Raw genomic sequence first — 24,047 nt, forward strand, 5'->3', positions numbered from 1 at the left:
TAAAGCTATTAACAGTCTTATTGTTTTCTGTGACAGCCCTCAATCCTTTATTCTAAACTTACTACCATTTACAGAAATAAAAAACAATTTCCTATTATACTCAACTCATATTTTCACAAGCCACATTCTTCCATCAAGACAATACAAAAGTTATGACTTAATAGTCTTAAAGCTATTAAAAATACTGTTATGTGTAGGGGTGCCTGGGTGGCTCAGTCAGTTAAGCGCCCGACTCTGGCTCAGGTTTGTAGGTTCGAGCTCCGCATCAGGTTCTGTGCTGACAGCTCAGAGCCTGGAGCCTGTTTTAGAGTCTGTATCTCCCTCTCTCTCCACCCCACTGGCACTCTCTGTCTCAAAAATAAACATTAAAAAAAATACTGTTATGTGTAGATTTTTAAAAACAGCCAAGCTATTTTCTAAAGTGGGTTTACCATTTAATATTTACACCAGAAATATATGGAGATAACCATTTTTTCCATACCAGTATTTGAAATTATGGCTACTTTCCCTTTAAGACAAATAAGTGGTGATATCACTGTAGTTTTTATTTTTTTAACATGTATTTATTTTTGAGAGACAAAGCATGAGCAGGGGAGGGGCAGAGAGAGAGAGAGAGAGGGAGAAACAGAACCAGAAGCAGGTTCTAGGCTATAAGCTGTTAGCATAGAGCCTGATGGAGGACTCCAACATATGTGAGATCATGACCTGAGCCGAAGTTAGATGCTCACTGGCTGAGCCACCTAGGCACCCCCATAATAGTTTTTTCATTTGCATTTTCTTAAAGGCTAGGGTAATTACACACTTTTCCATGTGTTTATTTGCCATTCATAGTATTATTCTGTGAAATGTCTGTGCATATCGTTTCCCCATTTTCTAATTGAGCTGACAATCTTGAGTTTTGAGAACTCTTTATGTTCTCTATGAATCATTGGTCAAATATGGTTTATACATATTTTCTTCCAATCTGTAACTCACTTTTTCATCCATTTAAAGCGTTTTTACTAAAGCAAAAAAGAATTTAATTTTCATGAGGTACTCTTTATCAAGATTTTATGAATCATGCTTTTGGTGTCATGACTAAGAATGTTTCATCATGCCCTATGTCTTTGAAAATAAAACCTATATTATCTCCTAAAAGTTGGGTGCTTTCATGTTTTGTATTTAAATCTATGATCCATTTTAATATTTTTTCGCCTATGGGTACTAAACTGCGCCAGCAACATTTTACACTATCCATCTTACACTGAACTGCTTTTACACCTTCACCAAAAATCACTCAGCTGTACTTGTAGAGAACTATTTCTGAGTCCTCTATTCTGCTTTACTGACCTAGGTTTCCTTCCTTCTGGTACTGACATTGTCATGGTTAATGGAGCTACATAATAAGTTTTAAAATCAGGTGGAATGATTCCTTCCCCTTATTATTCATTATGAAAATTGTTTTATCTATTCTTAACTTTGACTTTTCAAATATATTTTAGAATAATCTTGTATACATTACCAAAAATATCTTCCTAGAATTTTTTAATGCTTTTTCACTTTTGAGAGACAGAGAGAGTGCGAGCAGGGGAGGGTCAAAGAGAGAGGGAGGTACAGAATCTGAAGCAGGCTCCAGGCTCTGAACTAGCTGTCAGCACAGAGCCCGATGCAGGGCTCAAACCCACAAACCATGAGATCATGACCTGAGCCAAAGTCGGATGCTCAACTGACTGAGCCCCCAGGCGCTCCTCTTGCTAGAATTTTGTTTTGTTGTTTTGTTTTGGTTTGTTTTGTTTAATAGTTCATTGTCAAACTGGTTTCGATACAACACCCATTCCTCTTCCCCACAAGTGCCCTCCTCCATTACCACCACCTCCCTTCCCCTTCCCCTTCCCCCTCCCCCTTCAACCCTCGGTTCATTTTCAGTATTCAATAGTCTCTCATATCTTGCGTTCTAGGATTTTAATAGAAATTGTGTTAACTATATACATAGAGATTTGAAGAGAATTTCATAGATCTAACAAAACATGTATAGAATTTGTATGCTAAAAATCACAAAATGCTGATGAAAGAAATTCAAGACAACCTTAATAAAATGGAAATGTACCATTTTCATGAACTAGTAAAGATGTCAATTCTCCCCAAAAATGGCATTCAATTTTAAGCAACTCCAATAAAAAAATCCCAGCAAGATACTTGGAACATAGCCAATATACACAAGACTATTCTAAAATGTATATGGAAAACCAAAAAAAAAAAACAAAAAAACAAAACTAGAATAACTAAAACATTCTAGAAAAAGACTTAAAAAACGACTTTAGGGGCATGTGGGTGGTCCAGTAGGTTAAGCGTCCAACTCTTGATTTTAGCTCAGGTCATGATCTCACAGTTCCTGAGATCGAGCCTCATGCCCGGCTCTATGTTGACAGCTTGCTTGAAATTCTCATTCTCTCTCCCCTCCCACCTCTGCTTTTGCATGTGCTCCCTCTCAAAATAAACAAACATAAAAAGAAATTTTTTTAATGACTTTAACAGATTTTGAGGCTAAATATATAGCTAGAATAACCAAGACTGTGGTTCTGGCAGATGGATAGACACAGGTATCAACAGAAAAGGGGATCTCAAATTAGCCCCTACAGAAGTATGGCCAACTGATTTTTGACAAAGGTGCAAAAAGTAATTCAAGAGAGGAAAGACAGCCTTTTCAACAAATGATGCGGGGCAAACGGATGTCTACTCACATAAAAAATGAATTCCAATCTCATTACTTATACAAAAATGAACTTAAGATACATGATAGACCTAAATGTAAAAGACAAAAGTTTAACTTTTACAAGAAAAAAAATTTCTTGGAATCTAGCACTAAGCAGGTTTTAAGACTTCCTGAAATTAAAAATACAATCCAAAATAAATTGGACTCCATCAGAATTAAAAAACTTTGGCTATGCAAAAGACCTTATGAAGGGAATGAAAAAACAAGCCACAGAGAGGGAGAGAGTATCTGCCAACCACATCTGAAAGGGACTAGTATCTAAAGCATATAAATAACTCTAAGAACTCAACAGTAAAAATCCAAATAACCTAAATTAGAAAATGGACAATGGCATAAGAAGACATTTCACTGAGGAGCATTTACATATGGCAGATAAAGAATATTCTACATCATTAGGCATTTGGGAATATCACTACACACCAATTAGAATGCTCTCCCCACACACACAAAAAAAAACAGTAATAACCAATGTTGGTGACGATGTACAGGATCTGGATAACTTATGCATTGCTGGTGGAAATGTACACTAGTATAGCCATTTTGAAATACAATCTGTCATGTTCTTGGAAGACTAAAAATGTACTTACCATTTGACCCAGCAATTGTATTCTTGCACACTTATCCCTGAGCAATAAAAATTTAACTCATGCAGAAACTTGTACACAAATGTGGCTTCATTTGCAATAGCCAAAAAGTGGAAACAACCCAACTGTCCTTAATGGGTGAATACTTAAACTGTGGTTCATCCCCATTCCGTAGAGTACTATTAAGCAATAATATGAAAGAACTATGAATACATGCAACCAGTGGATGAATCACAAGAGAATTAGGCTGACTGGAAAGAAGCCAATCCCCAAAGGTTACATACATACATGATTCCATTTAAAAAAATTTTGAAAAGAAAAATTTTACAAATGTAGAGCCGATTCAAGGTTACCTGGGGTTAGGGATGGGCAAGGAAGGGGAGGTGCACAAGAAGGAGATGAATATGGTCACACATGAACAACATGAGGGATTTCTACAGTGATGTTCTATCTGATTATGGTAGTGAATACACAAATCTACACAAGTGATATTACTGTACAGTACTAAAAAAAACACAAATGAAACTGGGCAAATCTGAATATGGTCAGTGAATTGTATCTATGTCAAAATCCAAGTAGTGGTACAGAATAATTTTACAAGATGTTACCATGGTGGGGAAACTGAGTAAAAGGTACAAGGATCTCTCTGTATTGTTTCTCACAAATGCATGTCTATAATTACCTTCAAAGTTTATTTAATGTGAAAAACCAAACACTGTTAAAATAAAAAGGCAAGGCAGACTGAGTAAAGTTTCTCTGCAATACATATACCTGATGAAGAATTTGTGATATTAAAAACTCCTACAACCCAATAGTAAACAATGTTATTTTTAAAATGGGTGAATGATATGAATAAACACTTAACCAAATGAGATTCAAGAATGACAAACATATAACAAGATGGTCAATATCACAAATGTAAGAAAATATAAATTAAAGCCACAATGAGATGCCACTACACAGACATCAGGATGACTAAAATTAAGGACTGATAATACTAAGAGTTCAGAGAGGATGTGGAGCAACTGGAACACATCCCTAGAGGGAATGCATAGCACAGCCACTTTGGAAAAGACAGTTTGGCAGTTTCTTAAAGTTAAACATACACACTTACCATATGACCCAGCAATCCCACTCCTAGGTATTTACCTAAGAGAAATGAAAACATATGTCCACACAAAGACTTATACTCAAATATTCATAGCAGCTTTATTCATAATCACAAGAAGCTGGAAATATATGCTTCTACCAGATATCCATCTACCAGATAATTTATAAACAAATTATCATCTATCCACACATTACACTACTACTCATAGATAAAAGAATCTATGTTACATACACTGACATGGATAATCTCAAAACTATTAAGTGAAAACTCAGCCAACCAATAAAGGTTACAAACCCTATGATTCTACTTTTTATGAGTTTCTTGAAAAGGGAAAACTACAATGACAAAAATAAAATAAAAACAAACTAGTGATTTCTGGCCAAAAGCCAATTAGTTGTACAGAAAAAGTATTGCCTACAAAGGGTCATAAAGGAACTTTATGGTGGTGAAGGATGCACAACTGCACACATTTATCAAAACTTATCAACTGCACCACTTGAAATCTATGAATTTTTTTTATCAATTATACCTTGAAAAAGGTGTTCACTTGAATTTCTAGTAATACTCTAACAGTTTAGAACTTATAGAGTGCATTTATCAGTTTAAACAGTTATGGTTAAAAGAATGTAAACCTAATATATATCATTTACTCATTTTTGTAAGTTCTGAAAATAAGAATAAAGCTATAATATCTTCTAATACTGTAATTTCTATTAATACTATATAATGTATAACTAAAATAACATTACAATAAAGGAATCTTTGAAAAACATGGTATTTAGGGGCGCCTGCGTGGCTCAGTCAGTTAAGCAGCTGACTTCAGCTCAGGTCATGATCTCACAGTTCGTGGGTGCAAGCCCCGTGTCAAGCTCTGCTTGGAGCCTGGAGCCTCCTTCATATTCTGTGTCTCCCTCTCTCTCTGACCCTCCCCCACTCACATTGTCTCTCTCTCAAATATAAATAAATGTTAAAAAAAATTTTAATAAAAATAAAAACATGGTATTTATTAATTGTGTGCACATATACTCAACTTCGGTATTTGGCTTTTTGGAATTAAATAAAAATCATATATAAAAATAAAAATAAGACATACTTTATTTTGAGATCAATATAGTAAAACCTTTAAAGACAAAAAACACTATCCAAAAACAGTTTACTGAAAAAAAAGTAAGAGGAAAATTAACCTTATGTGCAGCTCTCCTCTCAGTTCCAAACTTGGCAAATTTCATTTAATAATGACAGGCATTTTCCACTAAAGTCTAATGCAAAGTTAAGACAAGTATGTAGAAAATGCAACTCTTGCCAATCTATTTCACAATTCAAAATCTTCAAGCTTCCTAAGCCTTTCTCCTATCAACCCCCTTTCTCCAGCGCCTCTCTACTTCCTGTGGAGGTTTTACAACCTGTCCCCAAATTTCTCTTGACACTCTGAGAGATAGTGGTCTATCACCTTCCCTTTAACATGGAACTGTGTAACTGATCAACTGACTATGGCAGAAATGATGCTACAGTGCTGGGACCCATAACCTTCCCTGGCAACATCTATTTTCTGACTTTTGAGATATTCACTGCCAACCTAATAAGAATGTCCAGACCACAGAGAGATCAAATACAGACATTCCAGGTAAAGTCCCAACCAAGACTTTACTTTGGTTTCTGCTTATTTCCCCAAAACTCTTATCAACAATAAGAGAAAAAGCATAAGGAGGAATCCCATACTCACTCCTACTCCTAACTCTATCCTAGCAGCTCCAGTAGCAGTAAGGAAAACAGAGAACCCTGCATTCTCCACAGGATGCCTTTTAGCATGTCTCCAATCTCCATTTCTTCTTACCCAGTACTCCTTATTAATAGTTGCATATGCTAAGAGAAAAAATAAGACTAAAGAAGGAAAAGCTCAATCATCCTAGCTCCTATCACTGCCACAACTACCGACTCCCAAAAGTGCTCACTCCCCCGAATGGAGTTCAATCTTCTGTACTACAGTCCATTAATTCAGAGCTGTCTATTCACATCTGGGGAGGGGGAAGTCCTCCCAGCTTACTCTTTCCTTATAAACTAAGTTTGACACCTTTAAAAAGGGGTTATGAAACAATATGAAATGCTACTTTCATTGTATAATGCAATGCAAACAGAACATATCTTACTACCTTCCACAAACACAAGAGGAAATACAAGCATCATCTTGAAGACCCCAAAATACATATAATCTAGTTTATACATATTATCGATTCCAATGTGTCCAAATATAAAATCAGTCCAGGGTATTTTTCTTCCAAACTTGAGTGAGTACTCTCAATGGGGTTTGGGAAGGGAGGTGGGGGAGTCAGGAATGGAAATCAGAGACAGAGAGAGAGAGAGAGAGAGAGAGAGAGCACACACAGGGGAGGTACAGAGAGAGGAGACAGAATCCAAAGCAAGCTCCAGGCTTTGAGCTGTCAGCACAGAGCCCAATGTGGGGTTCGAACTCATGGACCTTGAGATTATGACTTGAACCAAAGTCAGATGCTCAACCTACTGGGACACCTAGGTGCCCCTGTTAATTTTAATTTGATAATAAAGATTTAAGATAAACATGTTGTGAACCATCCAGATGACCACCTTATCATACTGTACTGCCACAGAATTATCAACCCAAGCTTTTGTTTACAAACCTCCACTTGAATTTTGATGAAAAAGATCAGGGGCAGACTTAGTTTGTAAACATTTTGCCCATAGAAGGTGCTACAATACAAAGTTTAAAATCATTAGCTCAAATTGAAAAAGTTATTAGAAAAACTGAACCCTTGATGAACTCAAAAGAAGTCTATTGCAAGGGTCAATATATTCACAATAAAGTGGTCAGTTTACATCCTGCTACTCAAAGAATTAATCCAGAATAAACAGCAACAAAATCACCACCTTGTTAGAAATGCAAAATCTCAGGTCCCACCCCAAAGTTATTAAATCAGTATCTCCTTTTTAACAAGATCCACAGGTGAATCACATTAACATTAAAGTTTGAGAAGCACTGATTTAGAATCGACAACAGAATAGTATCACCTTTGACATCAATGCTACAAATTTGAATGTAAAATATCTTCTTTTTCTTACTATTTGATAGAAGAGTATTTTGGGTCTCATACTTTGACAAGAAATAAAAGTTTTATACCTAGTATTACCCCCATAGATATGTATAGACACTACTGATAACTTAGGCCAATATTCTGAATTAATATCTTAAGAAACCACACAATCTATGCTCTAAAATAACTGATTAAATTGAGCACATTAAAACAAATAAACAAATTGAGTATTTTCAGCACTCACTGAAAGTGAAGCTGTAGTCTGTATTCTGTATAGGTAACTCTGGTCCTTTAATCACTGTCAAAGATATTTCCACCAGGACCCCTCGGTGGCTCAGTTGGTTAAGCATCCGACCTCAGCAGATCATGATCTCACATTTCATGAGTTTGAGCCCCACATCCGCATCGGGCTCTATGCTGACAGCCTGGAGCCCACTTCAGACTCTTGTCTCCCTCTCTCTCTGCCCGTCCCCAGCTCACTCGCTCGCTCTCTCAAAAATAAACACTAAAAGAAAAATTTTTAAGTATTATTTCCACCTAATATACCTTAGTGTAATATTCAGCATAATCAAATAGATATTAATAAAATTTTTATGCAGGAAACTACTCTCAGGAGAGGGTACTTCTCAATAACCAACTTGCTGAACACCACCATCAGAAGAAAGAGCTGGCTGCACCTGTGTACAGAATTTCTAGGCAATAGAAAAGCAAATGAAGATCTTGGATATTCTTGGTCGTCCACCCTGGTACCTCAGGACAAAATATACAGCAGGCCACCGTTCCTGTTCCTTCCAATCTGTCCTGCTCTGAAGGAACTTTTCATTAGAAAGGGATCTGAAAGAAGCAAAATTGCTATCTGAAGGGTGCCACGCCTATAGTTAACTCCACATCTCTCTACATCTCCTCACTGTATTATCTGTACATAAGACTACTTGCTCTACTAAAATGTAAAACATTTTAAACTTTTTTTTATGGCCCAATTCACCTCACTACCTTCTACAATAAATAATGACCAGGAAATTTAACACATTCCAAATAGCCATTATTAAATAAAGAAAAAACTCTATTCTGGAACTACAACTACAACTTTCATACAATTGGGAAGGCAGGTTCATCACAGCAGCTTTAATAAAAAACACTACCACTATTAACAATTACTGAATTTTTATTTTGATCACAAAACTTCCAAATTGAATTTTCTGAAACAAATTCAAACAGTTAAAAAATCTCACTGAGAGAAGAGTACAATGACATTTCATTTGTCTAAACAAAGACAAGGATTCTACTGTATGTGAATTTTCCAGATGAATGAAAATGCACCACTCTTTAAAATTTAAGATGTAAATCCTTCTTATAATTGATTATGTAACCTCCTGAAATACTATTTACAACTGTCTGAGGCTGGGGCACCAGGGTGGCTCAGTTGGTTAAGCATCTGACTTCGGCTCAGGTCACAATCTCCCAGTTTAGTTTGTGGGTTCAAGCCAAGCTTCCGGCTCTGGGCTGACAGCTCAGAGCCTGGAGCTTGCTTCGATTCTGTGTCTCCCTCTCTCTCTGCCCCCCTCCCCTGCTTGTACTGTCTCTCTCTCTCAAAAACAAACATTAAAAAAAAATTTTTTAATGTCTGAGGCTGTTTCAAACTGATGAGGGAAAGAGTAGGTAGAATATGGATGAAACAAGATCATCCATGAATCTGTAATATTTGAAACTGAGTGACAGACACATGTGGATTCATTATTCTACTTTTGTATGTGTTTGAAATTTTTCATTCGAGAAAATTTATACTACAGCAATCAAAACAAGGTGGTACTGGTATAAGGCTAAACAGAGACTAAAGGAATAAAAAATCCAGAAATAGACACATTCATCCTTTGTCAGTGAACCTGACAGCAGCACCAACACCAATCAATAAAAAAAAAAAAAAAAAAAAAAAAAAAAAAAAAAAACAGTCTCTTTAACAAATGGTACTAGGGGCACCTGAGTGGCTCAGTCGGTTAAGCCTCTGACTTTGGCTCAGGTCAGATCTCACGTTCGTGGGTTCAAGCCCCACGTCGGGCTCTGTGCTGACAGCTAGCTCAGAGCCTGGAGCCTGCTTCCAGTTCTGTGTCTCCTTCTCTCTCTGACCCTCCCCTTCTCATGCTCTGTCTCTCTCTATATCAAAAATAAATAAAACGTTAAAAAAAATTAAAAAAAAGAAATATTTTTTAAAAATGGTACTAGGACTAGATATTCACATATCAAAAATGTTGAACCCCTAATTTAGATCATATACAAAAATTGACTCAAAATGGGTTAAAGACATAAACTTAAGAACTAAAACATAAAATTCTTAAGAAGAAAACATATAGGTCAATCTTCATGACCCTGGACTTGGCAATAGATTCTTAGTTACAATACCAAAAGTACGAGCAACAACAATCCAAAAAAGGAGCTGGACTTCATAAAAATTAAATTTTTTTCTAAAAGAGACACTATCAAGACAATGAAATCAACCCATATTATGGAAGAAAAAATTTACAAATCATACATCTGATAAAGGTCAAGTATCCAGAATATATAAAGAATTCTTAGAACTCAACCTTAAAAATAATTTAAAAGTGAGTAAAAATAAAAATTTTAAAGTTACACAGACTTTTTCCAAAGAAGACATGCAAACAGATAGTGAATACATAAAAAAGATGTTCATCATTAGTAACCAGGGAAATGTAAATCAAAACTAGGATAGGATGCCACTTCACAACTACTAAGATGACTATTAAGAACAAAAACAAAGGCAAAAATATGAAGAAATTAGAACCCTTTCAACACTGCTGGTAGAAATGTAAAATGCCGCAGCCACTGTAAGAAGTTTGGTGATTCCTCCAACATTTTTCACAAAACTACAATAATACTAAAATGTGTATGGAATCACAAAAGACCACAAATAGGCAATGCGAGCTTGGGGGTGGAGGGGGAATGTATCACAATCCCTGATTTCATGATTATACTACAAAGCTGTAGTAATCAAAACAGTATGAAACTGGCCCAATAATAGACATGGATCAATGGAACAGAATGGAAAGCCCAGAAGTTAACATTTATATGGTCAATTAAATTATGAAAAAGGAGGCAAGAATCTAAGACAGTCTCTTCAATAAGTGGTGCTAGCAACCTGGACAGCTACATGTAAAAGAATAAAACTGGACCAATTTTTTTTTAAGTTTATGTATTTTGAGACACTGAGCAAGCACGTAGGGTAGAGGCAGAGAGAGTGGGGGAAAAAGAGAGAGAAAATCCCAAGCAGGCCCTGAACTGTCACCATGGAGCCCAAAGTGGGGCTTAAATTCATAACCCTGAGATCATGACCTGAGCCAAAGTTGACTCAGATGCTTAACCAACTGAGACACCCAGGAGCCCCTGGACGGCTTCCTAAAACCATACATGAAAAACTCAAAATACATTAAAGACCTAAAAATAAGACCTGAAAACATAAAATTCCTAGAAGAGAACACAGGTAGTAATTTCTCTGACATAAGCTGTAGCAACAATTATCTAGATATGTCTCCTCTAAGGCAAAGAAAATAAAAGCAAAAATAAACTGGGACTGTATCAAAATAAAAAACTTTTGTGCAGTGAAGGAAATCCAACAAAACCAAAAGAAAACCTACTGGATGGAAGAAGATATTCGCAAATGATATATCCAATAAGGGATTAATATCCAAAATAAATATAGAACTTCTACAACCCAACACCTCAAATAATCCGTTAAAAATGAGCAGAGAACCTGAATGGACATACAAAGGGTCGTCAGACACATGAAAACATGCTCAACATCACTCATCTTCAGGCAAAAGCAAATCAAAACCACAATGAGTTATCACCTTACAACTGTCAGAATGCGTAGTATCAAAATTGGTAGAAATAAGTGCTGGCGAGGATGGAGAGAAAAAAGGAACCTTTGTGCACAGCTGGAAGAATGTAAATTGGTACAGCCACTGTGGAAAACAATATGGAGGTTTCTCAAAAAATTGAAAATAGAGATACAATATTATCCAATAATTTTACTGGATTATTTACTCAAATAAAATGATTAATACTAATTTAAAAAGATATATGCACCACAGTGTTTACTGCAACATTGCATACAGTGGCTAAGATATGGAAGCAATCCAAGTATCCATCAATATACAATGGATAAAGTTGTGGTGTACATATACAATGAAATGATGCAGCCATAAAAAAAAAAAAAAAAGAATGCGATCTTGCCATTTGTGACAACATGGATGGACCTAGAGGGTATTATGTGCTAAGTGAAAAGAGTCAGATTGAGAAACACAAATACCATACGATTTCACTCATATGGAATCTAAAAAAGAATAAACAAAAAGCAGAATGAAGGGCGCCTGGGTGACTCAGTTGCTGAAGTGTCAGGGACTTCAGCTCAGATCCTGATCTCGCAGTTTGTGGGTTCAAGACCCGCACTGGGCTCTATGCCGACACTCAGCTCAGAGCATGGAGCCTGCTTCAGATTGTGCCCCCATCTCTCTCTGCCCCTCCCCTGCTCATGCTCTGTCTTTCTCTCTCAAAAATCAACTTCGGCTCAGGTCATGATCTTACCATTCATGAGCTTGAGCCCCATGTTGGGCTCTGTGCTTACAGCTCACAGCCTGGAGCCTGCTTCAGATTCTGTATCTCCCTCTCTCTCTGCTCCTTCCCCCCTCATACTGTCTCTCTCTCAAAAACAAATAAAAATTAAAAAATTTTTAAAAGCAGAATTAAACTTAGAAGTATGGAGAACTGATGGTTGCCAGAGGGGAGAGGATGGGCACAATGGATGAAGGGGAGTGGGAGATACAGGCTTCCAGTTATGGAATGAATAATACAGTCAATGATATTGTAATAGCATTGTATGGTCCTGGACGGTAGCCACACCTCTGGTGAGCATAGCATAATGTATAAACTTCTTCAAACACTATGTTGTATACCTGAAACTAATCATTGTGCATCAACTATACTTACAATTAAAAAAAAAAAAGTTTGGTGTTTCCTCAAAAAGTTAAATATAGAATTACCACATACTCACCAATTACACCCCTAGGTATATACTCAAGAGAACTGAATGCAGGGACTCAAACAACTGTACCCTATAAATGTTCACAGCAGCACTTTCACAATAGCCAAAAGGTGGAAACAATCAAAATGTCCATCACTGGATAAATGGATGAACATTACAGTGGAATATACAGTGGAATATTATTCAGCCAAAAAACCAAAATGAAGTACTGATATATTCTACAACATGGATGACCCTCCAAAACATTATACTAAGTGAAAGAATCCAGACACAAGAAGTCATACATGGTATGATTCTATTATAAGAAATATCCAGAACAGATCAATCAAAAGACATAAACTGGATTAGCTGTTGGTTGCCAGGAGCTCAGATGGGAAAATAGGGGAGTGACTGCTTAATGGGTACAGGATCTCTCTGGGAGGTGCTAAAATGTTTTGGAATTAGATAGAAGAAATAGCACAACATTGTGATATATTTAAAAAGGTCAGGGCGCCTGGGTGGCTCATTTGGTTAAGTGTCCAACTTTGGATGTCATGATCTCACTGTTCGGGAGTTCAAGCACCATGTTGGGCTGACAGCTCAGAGCCTGGAGCCTGCTTGGGTGTGTGTGTGTGTCTGCCCGCCCTTTCCCCATCTGTGTGTGCCTCTCTCTCTCTCTGTCCTTCCCCATTGGAGCTTTCTCTCAAAAAACAAACAAAAAAAAAAGGTGCATCATTAAAAATAAAATTAAAAATTAAAGTAAACGGTCAGTTTCATATTACATGAACTTCGCCTCAAAAAAAGTCACATACTGGGGCGGCTGGGTGGGTCAATCGGTTAAGCGTCCAGCTTTGGCCCCGGTCACGATCTCACGGTTCAAGGACTTGAGCCCCACGTCAAGCTCTGTGTTGACAGCTAGCTCAGAGCCTGGAGCCTACTTCAGATTCTGTATCTCCCTCTCTCTCTGACCCTCACCTACTCACACTGTCTCTGTCTCTCAAAAATAAATTAAAAAAACATTAAAAAACATTATACTGACTGAACTAAGAGTGAATTAATAGAACTTAACACTTTATTCCTCTTTCAGTAGTAGTTAAGTTTGCAGGCTTTTAAAATGATTTTGTCCTTAAACCAAACAGCACAGAACGCAGTTACCACTTATCAGCCTAATAAGTCCTCTCAATTCTAATTACCAAGCGGCTGAGGTAACTAAATTTTGAGAATTCTAAATAAGTTCAGAATGAGAACATGAAGAGAAAATCTACACAAGGAAAAAAAAATTTTTAGCCAAATACCTATAACGAAAGTGTGAACTTAAAAAAATTATGACCTATATGCCACTATGAAATGCAATGTGAACCTTGAACAAACTGTGAAAAACCACTGTACGGGTAGAAATTTGACATATGGACTGAATATTAAATATCAGAGGATTTGTGTTCATTGCACTAGGTGGAATAAGGGTGTGTGCTTATATAAAAAAAACATTTAGGGAGAAATGTCAAAATATCTATAAAATTCTAGTAATGATTAAATCTAGGTGGTGACTATATGTGGTTCATTGTATCATTCCTTCAACTTTTCTATGTGCTTGAAATTTTTATATTAAAAAGTTAAAACTTCTATATTTAAAACAATTACAGGGGCATCTGTATGGCTCAGTCAGTTAAGTGTCCAACTCTTGATTTAGGGTTAGGTCATGATCTCAGGGTCGTGAGATCAAGCCCCACATCGAGCTCATGCTGAGCACAGAGGCTGCTTGAGATTCAGTCTCCCCCTCTCTCTGCTCCTCCTCACCCTCACTCACACACCCTTCCTCCCTCTTTCTAAAATAAGTAAAATAAAAAATAAGTAAAAACAAAAAATTTTAAATTACAAACTTGCATAAACAAAAAAAAAAACTTGCATAAACAAAATTCATTTGGGATGAATCAGGCACCTATTACTTTGTCTCATAATTTTTGGAGTTTGGAAAGGTAATGCTTTCCCAACATTTCATTCCTTTAAGACTTTGTTAGTTATTAATGTATCTAAAAAAGGAAATTGGTTTTCATTATTTTGAGTTTAGAGCAAGTCAAATTCTTGAGAACTGAAAATCCACTAATCCACCTATTTTTTTTCCTAGGTGCAGTACTGACACATTATGCATTTAAGTAATATCTCACCTTAAAAAAATGTCACTGACCTAGAAAGTGAAGGATTATAAATTAAAATGAAAACATTGGATAATAGCACAACTGTCTCTGTACTGATTTATACAGCTTTAAATATTGACTTTCTACATGCAAGGTAAAATTTCAAATCTAACCACGTAAAAAAATAGAAATAGCATGTATAAATTCTAACCCAAGAGGAAAAAAACAGAAGTAAAGCTTGGCAAAACTGGAACAAATGAAAACAAAATAGATGGCTAAAATAAAGTGAAACCTAGCATTAATAGAAGCAATATAAGTGACATTAAGCCCTTAAAGATAGGCTATCAAATTCCACTATTGAAATTCAATGTTATGCTTTTTACCAAAAGACAGACCCCAAACATCTACACAGAAAGATTAAAAGGAAAAAGATGGAATACTCAACAAAACACTAGGAAATCACATCCAAACATATAAAAAGGATTATATACCATGACCAAGTTGGATCTATCCCAGGATTGCAGGTTGATTCAATGTAGAAAAATCAATTAACATAGTTCAACATATGTAAATAGAAAAAAAAGACAAAACCACATGATCATCTCAGTAAATAAAGAAACACCATTCAACAAAATCCAACACTTTTTCATGGTAAAAACATTCTACAAAATAGAAACAGAATGGAAACCCCTCTAGGAAAAATACAGTTAACATCATACCAAATGGGTAAGTACTGAAAGTTTTTCCTCTAAAAAACAAGACAAGGCTATCCACTCTCCTGTTTCCAGTCAACACTGTACTGCAGAATCCAGCCTGAGCTTTAAGCAATACAAAGAAGCCAGGAACATTTAGACTGGAAAAGAGGAAACTACCTGAACTTGCAGATGACATGACCATGTCCATAGAATACACACACCCAAGGAAATACCATTAGAGCTAATAAACAAGTTCAGTAAGATTGCAGGATAGATCACTACATAAAACTGTATTTAAACTATACATTAATAAGAAACAAACTGAAAATGAATTTAAAATAATTCCATTTGCAACAGTGGAAAAAAGAATTAAATGCTTAGGAATACTTTTAAAAGAACTGCAAATTTTGAACTCTGAAAATTGTTAAAAAAAAAAATCACTGAGGTCATTCACTTTTGAATATCCCCTCACTGTAAAGAGAACTTTCCTATTATTCTTCTTTAAAAAAAATTTTTTTTAGAGTGATGGGCTTTGAGGAGGGCACTTGTTGGGATGAGCCCTGGGTGTTGTATGGAATTCAATTTGACAATAAATTATATTTAAATTTTTTTTGAGAGTGACAGTGTGAGTGGGGGCGGAGCAGAGAGAGAGAGGGAGACACAGAATCCAAAGCAGACTCCAGGCTCTGAGCCATCAGCACAGAGCCCCCAAACCCATGGACCATGATATCATGACCTGAGCTAAAGTCAGACACTTGACCAACTTAAGCCACCCAGGCACCCATATTATTCTTTCTTTCTAAACATTATATTCTAATAAACTTTTGTCTGCTGCTGAAAAAAAAATCACTGACAGACACTAAAGACCTAAGTAGGTGGAGAGGGGGAGGAGTCAAGATGGCAGAGAGGAAGGGAGCTCTGTAAACTCCATCTGCCCCATCGATCGAACTGAGAATGACATTACTCTCATCTGCAAGAGTGGAAGGACAAAATATGGCCTCCAGAAAGAAGACAACCTCAAAGATACCTGAGTGAGTGAGTGTGAACTGGGGAGACTGGAAAATGGGTCAGCCCGAGAAGGGCAGGGGAGGTGGGAGCCCAGCCCCAAATGCGGCAAGCACGCAGAGCCCCTGAGACACAAAGGGAAGAGACAGAGAAACCTAACACGCTTGTAGTACTGTGTCTGGGGAAGAGATAAAGAATGCTTAACCGTGCTTGGAGAGAGAAGCTCTCGCTCCACATATAACTGCTGGGTAGCCCAAATCCCAAACCCAGGTGGTGTAAGGGATATAACAGCTTCCAGCCCTGCGCCATCTCGGTGGGGAGTCAGCGGCCACAGCTGGGAGTCAGCGGCCACGGCCCAGGCACCTTGGGCGCTCACTTCAACCTCGGTTTAGGGAGTGGGAGCACGTACCTCATTTCCATGTCGCATCTCACCTCCAGCGTTGGCTGCACGAATCCTGAATGCCGGGTGCCAACAGGGAAAAGGTAGCTCCCACCGCTATGCAATCTCAGCAGGGAGTTGGCAGCTGGGGAGGCCTAGGCATGCACTCAGGCTGCAGGAGCTCCCAGCTCATTTCCTGCAGCGCCTGGCGCGCCTCGGGCATCAACAGCGTGACTCCCAGCTGACTCCCAGCTGACTCCCAGCTGACTTCAAGAGAAACTCATTCCTCCCCCAACGCTATCGCGATCCCAGCTGGGGGCTGGGAATCCACAGTTGTGTCTGCTTTGTTTTCTTCCCATTTTTCTTTTTTCTTCATTTTTTTCTTTTTTTCTACTTTTTATGGAACTTTTTTTTTAATTTTTATTCCTTTTTTTCCTTTTTTTTTTTACCTTCTTGCAATCCAGATATATTCGCCTGTATCTCATCCTTACCTCTCCCTTCAACTGGTCATGCGCTTTTAGACTGTCCATTGTCCTTTGCTGACTCTGACCCACTTTATTTTTTTTTCTCTTCTTTTCGTCTCTTTCCTCTCCATTTTCTTTCTTTTCTTCCCCCGTTTTAGTGTGTTTGTTTGATTTGTCTGTGCATTTGTGTGCTTCTGTTCCCTCTGTGTTTTTCTCTCTGTTTTCCTTCTTAGGGCTACACCAAGCGAAAGTGTGCATGACAGCAAGGCCCAAATATCGCTGAGTAGGGAAATGAAATATTCAAAGGCACAACAAGAGAAACTGACAGACACCATTAAAAGCATAAAAACAACAGGCCCGGGACAGTCAATAAGCCTCCTTTAACAGAGCAATATTAACAGGTGCACAGTGCACAACAAGCTTTTTAAAGCTGACAAGAGACAGAAAAATAGCAAAAATGACAAAACAAAGGAACTCTCCCCTGAAGAACCTCCAGGAAAAAGTCACAGCCACAGAACTGCTCAAGGCAGATCTAGACAACATACTGGATCAAGAATTTTTAAATCTTGTCATAAAATTAATCGCTGGGGTTGAAAAAAGCATCAAAAAAGCAACTGAGAAAATGACTAGGCACTCTAAAAATAGGTGTGATGAGTTAAAAAAAAAAAAAAGGCTATATATGAGGTGAATAACAAAATGGAGGCAGCCACCTCAAGGACTGATGAGGCAGAGAGAATAGGTGAATTAGAAGATATAGTTATAGCAAAAGAGTAGGCAGAAAAAAAGAGAGAGAAACTGATCCAGGAGCAGGAAAGGAGAATTTGAGACCTGAGTGATACAATCCAACAGAACAACATCCATATCATAGGAATTCCTGAAGAGGAAGACAGAGAGAAAGGTCCTGAAGGGATACTAGACCAAATTATAACTGAGAATTTCCCAAATCTGGGAAAAGAAATAGACATCCAAATTCAAGAGGCACAAAGAACCACCTTAGGATGTAATTTGAATCGACCTTTGGCACGACATATCATAGTGAAACTGGCAAAATATAAAGGGGAGAGAATTCTGAAAGCAGCTACAGAGAAAAGGGCCCTCATGTACAAAGGGAAACCTATCAGAGTGGTTACAGACCTATCTAATGAAACGTGGCAGGCCAGGAAGGAATGGCAAGAAATCTTCAATGTGATGAACAGAAAAAAGATGCAGCCAAGAATCCTGTATCCAGCAAGCCTGTCATTCAAAATAGGAGAGATAAGTGTTCCCAAATAAACAAAAATTGAGAGAATTCATGACTAGCAAACCAGCCCTACAAGAAATCCTAAGAGGGACTCTATGAGGGAAATGTTGCAAAGAATACAAGGTGCCAGAGACACCACTATTAACATGAATTTTCAATAATAACTCTGAATGTCAATGGACTGAATGCTCCAAATGACACAGGGTAGCAGAATGGATAAAAAAACAAAACCCATCTATTTGCTGTCTACAAGAGACTCATTTTTGACCTGAAGACACCTTCAGGTTGAAAGTAAAGGGATGGAGAAATATCTATCATGCAACTGGAAGCCAAAAGAAAGCCAGAGTAGCCATAATTATATCAGACAAACTGGACTTTAAAGGCAGTACAAGAGATGAAGAAGGACATTATATAATAATTACAGGGTCTCTCCATCAGGAAGAGCTAACAATTATAAATATATATGCAGCAAATTCGGGAGTGCCCAAACACATAAAATAATTCATCACAGGAAGAAACAATCTTATTGACAAGAATGTGCTAATTGCAGGGACTTTAATACTCCACGGACAGCAACAGATAGATCAACCAGACAGAAAATCACTAAAGAAGCACTGGACCTGAATGACGTATTGGAACAGATGGAACTTATAGATATTTTTAGAACTCTGCATCCTGAAGATAGGAAACTCACCTTCTTTTTGAGTGCACATGGCACATTCTCCAAGATAGATCACATACTGGGGCATAAAACAGCCCTCCACAAGTATAAACAAATAGAGATCATACCATGCACACTTTCAGATCACAATGTTATGAAACCTGAAATTAACCACAGGAAAAAGTCTGGAAAACCTCCAAAAATGTGGAGGTTAAAAACCACCCTACTAAAGGATGATTGGGTTAATCAGGCAATTAGAGAACAAATTAAAAAATATATGGAAACCAATGAAAACGAAAATACAACAATCCAGAATCTCTGGTGCAGCAAAGGCAGTCCTAAGAGGAAAGTATAATGCAATCCAGGTCAATCTCAACAAACTAGAAAAAGCGAAAATTCAAAATTTAACAGAGCACCTACTGGAACTAGAAGGGAAGCAGCAAGAGCACCCCAAATCCAGCAGAAGAAAAGAAATAATAAAAATCAGGGCAGAAATAAACAATATAGAAATCCAAAAAAAACAGTCGATGGGGCACCTAGGTGGTTTAGTTGGTTAAGCGTCCGGCTTCCGGCTTTGGCTCAGGTCATGATCTCACGGTTCGTGGGTTCAAGCCCCACATCAGGCTCTGTGCTGACAGCTAGTTCAGAGCCTGGAGCCTACTTCCGATTCTATGTCTCCCTCTCTCTCTAACCTCCCCCTGCTCGCGCAGTCTCTGTGTGTCTCTCAAAAATAATTTTTAAAAAATTAAAAAAAAAAGTCAAGCAGATCAATGAAACCAAGAGTTAGTTCTTTGAAAAAATAAACAAAATTGATAAACCTCTAGCCAGGCTCCTCAGAAAGAAAAGAGTACCAGAGAGACAAAATCGTGAATGAAAAAGGATCTATTACAACCAATCCCTTAGAAATACAAGCAATCATCAGAGATTACTATGAAAAATTATATGCCAACAAACTGGACAACCTAGAAAAAATGGACAAATTCCTAAATGCACATGCTCTGCCAAAATTCAAATGGGAAGAGATAGAAAGCATGAGTAGACCAATAACCAGTGAAAGAAATAGAATCAGTTATCGATAATCTCCCAACAAGAGCCAGGGCCAGATGGCTTCCCAGGGGAATTCTACCAGACATTTAAAGCAGAGCTAATATCCATTCTTCTCAAACTATTCCAAAAAATAGAAATAGAAGGAAAACTTCCAAACTCATTCTACGAAGCCAGCATCACTTTGATACTCAAACCAGACAGAGACGCAGCCAAAAAAGAGAACTACAGACCAATATCCTTAATGAATACAGATGCAAAAATACTCAACAAGATACTGGCAACCGAATTCAACAGCATATAAAAAAAATATATCCATCATGATCAAATGAGATTCATTCCTGGGTTACAGGGCTGGTTCAATATATGCAAATCCATCAGTGTGATCCATCACATTTACAAAAGAAAGGATAAAAACCATAGAATCCTGTCGATAGATGCAAAAAAAGCATTTGACAAAATACAGCACCCTATCTTAATAAAAACCCTTGAGAAAGTCGGAATAGAAGAAACATACCTAAACATTATAAAAGCAGTTTATGAAAAGCCCACAGCTAATATCATCCTCAATGGGGAAAAACTGAGAGCTTTCCCCCTGAGATCAGGAACATGACAGGGGTGTCCACTCTCACCAAGGTTTTCATCATAGTGCTGGAAGTCCTAGCATCAGCAATCAGACAACAAAAGGAAATAAAAGGCATCAGAATTGGCAAAGAAGAAGTCAAACTTTCACTTTTTGCAGATGACATGATACTCTACATGGAAAACCCGGCAGACTCCACCAGAAGCCTTCTAGAACTGATCCATGAATTCAGTAAAGTTGCAGGGTACAAAATCAATGTACAGAAATCGGTTGCATTCCTAGACACCAATAATGAAGCAGCGGAAAGGGAAATCAAGAAACTGATCCCGTTCACAATTGCACAAAAAACCATAAAATACCTAGGAGTAAACTCAACCAAGGATGTAAAAGACCTATATGATGAAAACTATAGAAATCTTATGAAAGAGATTGAAGAAGACACCACGAAATGGAAAAACATTCCATGCTTATGGATCGGAAGAATAAACATTGTGAAAATATCATTACTACCCGAAGCAATCTTCACATTCAATGCAATCCCCATCAAAATTGCACCAACATTCTTCTCAAAGCTAGAACAAGCTATCCTCAAATTCGTATGGAACCATAAAAGACCCTGACTAGCCAAAGTCATATTGAAGAAGAAAACCAAAACGGGAGGCATCACAATCCCAGACTTCAGCCTCTACTACAAAGCTGTCATCATCAAGACAGTATGGCACTGGCACCAAAACAGACACACAGACCAATGGAATAGAATAGAGAACCCAGAATAAGGTCCACAAATGTACAGCCAATTAATTTTTGACAAAGCAGGAAAGAGTATCCAATGGAGAAAAGACTGCCTCTTTAGCAGGTGGTGCTGGAAGAACTGGACAGCAACATGCAGAAGAATGAAACTAGACCACTTTCTTAGACCTCCTTGAGGAGAAAGTAGTAAACAACCTCCTTGACCTCAACAGCAGTGATTTCCTACTTGACACATCCCCAAAGGCAAGGGAAATGAAAGCAAAAATGAACTCTTGGGACCTCATCAAGATAAAAAGCTTCTGCACTGCAAAGGAAACAATCAAGAAAACTAATAGGCAACCAACAGAATGGGAAAAGATAGTCGCAAATGGCTTATAAGATAAAGGGCTAGTATCCAAAATCTATAAGGAACTCACCAAACTCCACACCCAAAAAACAAATAATCCAATGAAGAAATGTGCAGAAGACCTGAACAGACACTTCTCTAAAGAGAACACCCAGATGGCCTACAGGCACATGAAATGATGCTCAACATCACTCATCATCAGGGAAACACAAATCAAAACCACACTGAGATAACACCTCACACCAGTCAGAGTGGCTAAAATGAACAAATCAAGAGACTACAGGTGCTGGCGAGGGTGTGTAGAGACGGGCACCCTCCTACACTGTTGGTGGGAATGTAAACTGGTGCAGCCGCTCTGGAAAACAGTGTGGAGATTCCTCAAAAAACTATCAATATTAACTCCCCTATGACCCAGCAATAGCACTCTAGGGATTTACCCAAGAGATACAGAAATGCTGATGCATAGGAGCACAATAACCCCAATGTTCACAGAAGCAATGTCAACAATAGCCAAATCATGGAATCATGGAAAGAGCCTAAATGTCCATCACCTGATGAATGGATCAAGATGTGGTATATATATACATGTATGTGTATATATATATATAGTATACACACACACACATATACACACACACACACACACACACAATGGCAATGAGAAAGAATGAAATCTGGCCATTTGCAGCAATGTGGATGGACCTCAGGTTGTCATGCTAAGCGAAATAAGTCAGCAGAGAAGGGCAGATATCATATGTTTGCACTCATAGGTCTAACAGGAGAACAGGAGAAATCTAATGGAGGACCATGAGGAGGGGAAGAGGGAAAGAGAGTTGAGGAGAGAGAGGGACGCAAAATCTGAGAGACTACTGAATACTGAAATCGAAGGGAGGGTTGAAGGGGGAGGGGGAGGAGGAAAAGAGGTAGTGGGAATGGAGGGTAGTTGTGGGGAAGAGCACTGGGTGTTATATGGAAACCAATTTGACAATAAACTATTAAAAACTATTTAAAAAAAAGAACATATCTGAAATTTTATAAACCATATCTGAAATAGGAAGAATTGAAACATTAAATCATCCTTGCTTTCACTTTAAACATACAGGCTAAGAGAAAAATCAACTATGTAATTATATTAGTTAATAGAGAAAAAAGTTCTCTAAAGAACTTTTAGCACTGACTGACTTCTAGACAATGGCTGTCATTTTTCTATTCTCCCTCCTTTCTTGAGTTCTTAATCTTTAATAGTTGTTTCACCAGTAAAGATCCTATGTAGATATTAATTTTTCATTGGAAAGTCTATATTTTGGAATATCAAGATTTCTTGAATCAGCTAGGACAACATAGTAAAAAGCCAGTTTCTGGAGTCAGATTTCATTACCAGCTGAAAGGCTCTAAACCTCAACACATTATTATGTTAAATCCCACTTTCCCCTTGTATATGTTATACAACAGTCCTTGAATCTCTATATTTTTCCCTTCCTCTCAGATTCTCAAACTAGTTACAAAGGGGTTACTAGTTCTATTAAGCGCTTTTGTTAAAATTACATAAATATGCAGTTACTGTTGGGCAAGCTGTGTTGCTATGATTGTTTCAAAACTGTTTTAATAAGGGTTCAAAATACCTGCATATTTTGTGCTATAATTTCTCAACAGTTTACATTTGTCACGGGGCATAAATTAGAATGGGAGAAGAAAAGAAGTCATTTGGGGGTCACTAAAACATTTGATTGCTGCTGCAATGTCTGTAATTCTCTCCCTGTTCTCCCTCTCTTCACTATTTGCATGTTATCACAAACTAATAACATAATCACAATCTAGGCCTCACCCTTTACACTGCTATTTCTAATAACAAAGTTCAGTGAGTTGGTCAGACTTAAGATAACCATCTTAAAAGTTTTCTTATTAAATAAAACAGAAAAATTATTACATTAGCAGCAACCAAACTGTAAGATACCTACGAATACGCCAAACAAGAAATATCCTAAAGAGTCAAATGAAAAACAAATAAAATTTTACTCATCTACAATTAAATTAACCAAATAGAGAAGCACATCTTATTAGTGATTTGTTTACCACTATATTTTGAGTACAACAATACCCGGCACATAAGTGATTAGGCAGGCAATACATTTCTTGAATGAGATGATTCAGAATCAAAGATGTGAGTATTCCAAATCTAAAAACTTAATGTGACTCAGAAT

At 37.4% G+C, this 24,047-nt stretch overlaps 1 protein-coding gene across 4 annotated transcripts in view; it reads right to left on the reverse strand.

Moving 5' to 3' along the window:
• Positions 1–24,047, reverse strand: part of EIF5B (eukaryotic translation initiation factor 5B) — a 78,902-nt gene that overhangs the window by 48,057 nt on the left and 6,798 nt on the right. Inside the window, exon 1 of one of the 4 annotated variants that reach the window (XM_029937160.1) lies at positions 16,789–17,105. The exons of the other annotated variants lie outside the window; for them this stretch is intronic. Within the exon in view, the coding sequence (XP_029793020.1) occupies positions 16,789–16,799 (11 nt within the window). The 5' untranslated portion in view covers positions 16,800–17,105. Of the gene's footprint in view, positions 1–16,788; positions 17,106–24,047 lie in introns of those variants that run through there. 4 annotated transcript variants of the gene reach the window in all.

The sequence above is a fragment of the Suricata suricatta genome, chromosome 4 (assembly GCF_006229205.1).
Source record: "Suricata suricatta isolate VVHF042 chromosome 4, meerkat_22Aug2017_6uvM2_HiC, whole genome shotgun sequence".
Classification (NCBI taxonomy): Eukaryota; Metazoa; Chordata; class Mammalia; order Carnivora; family Herpestidae; genus Suricata; species Suricata suricatta.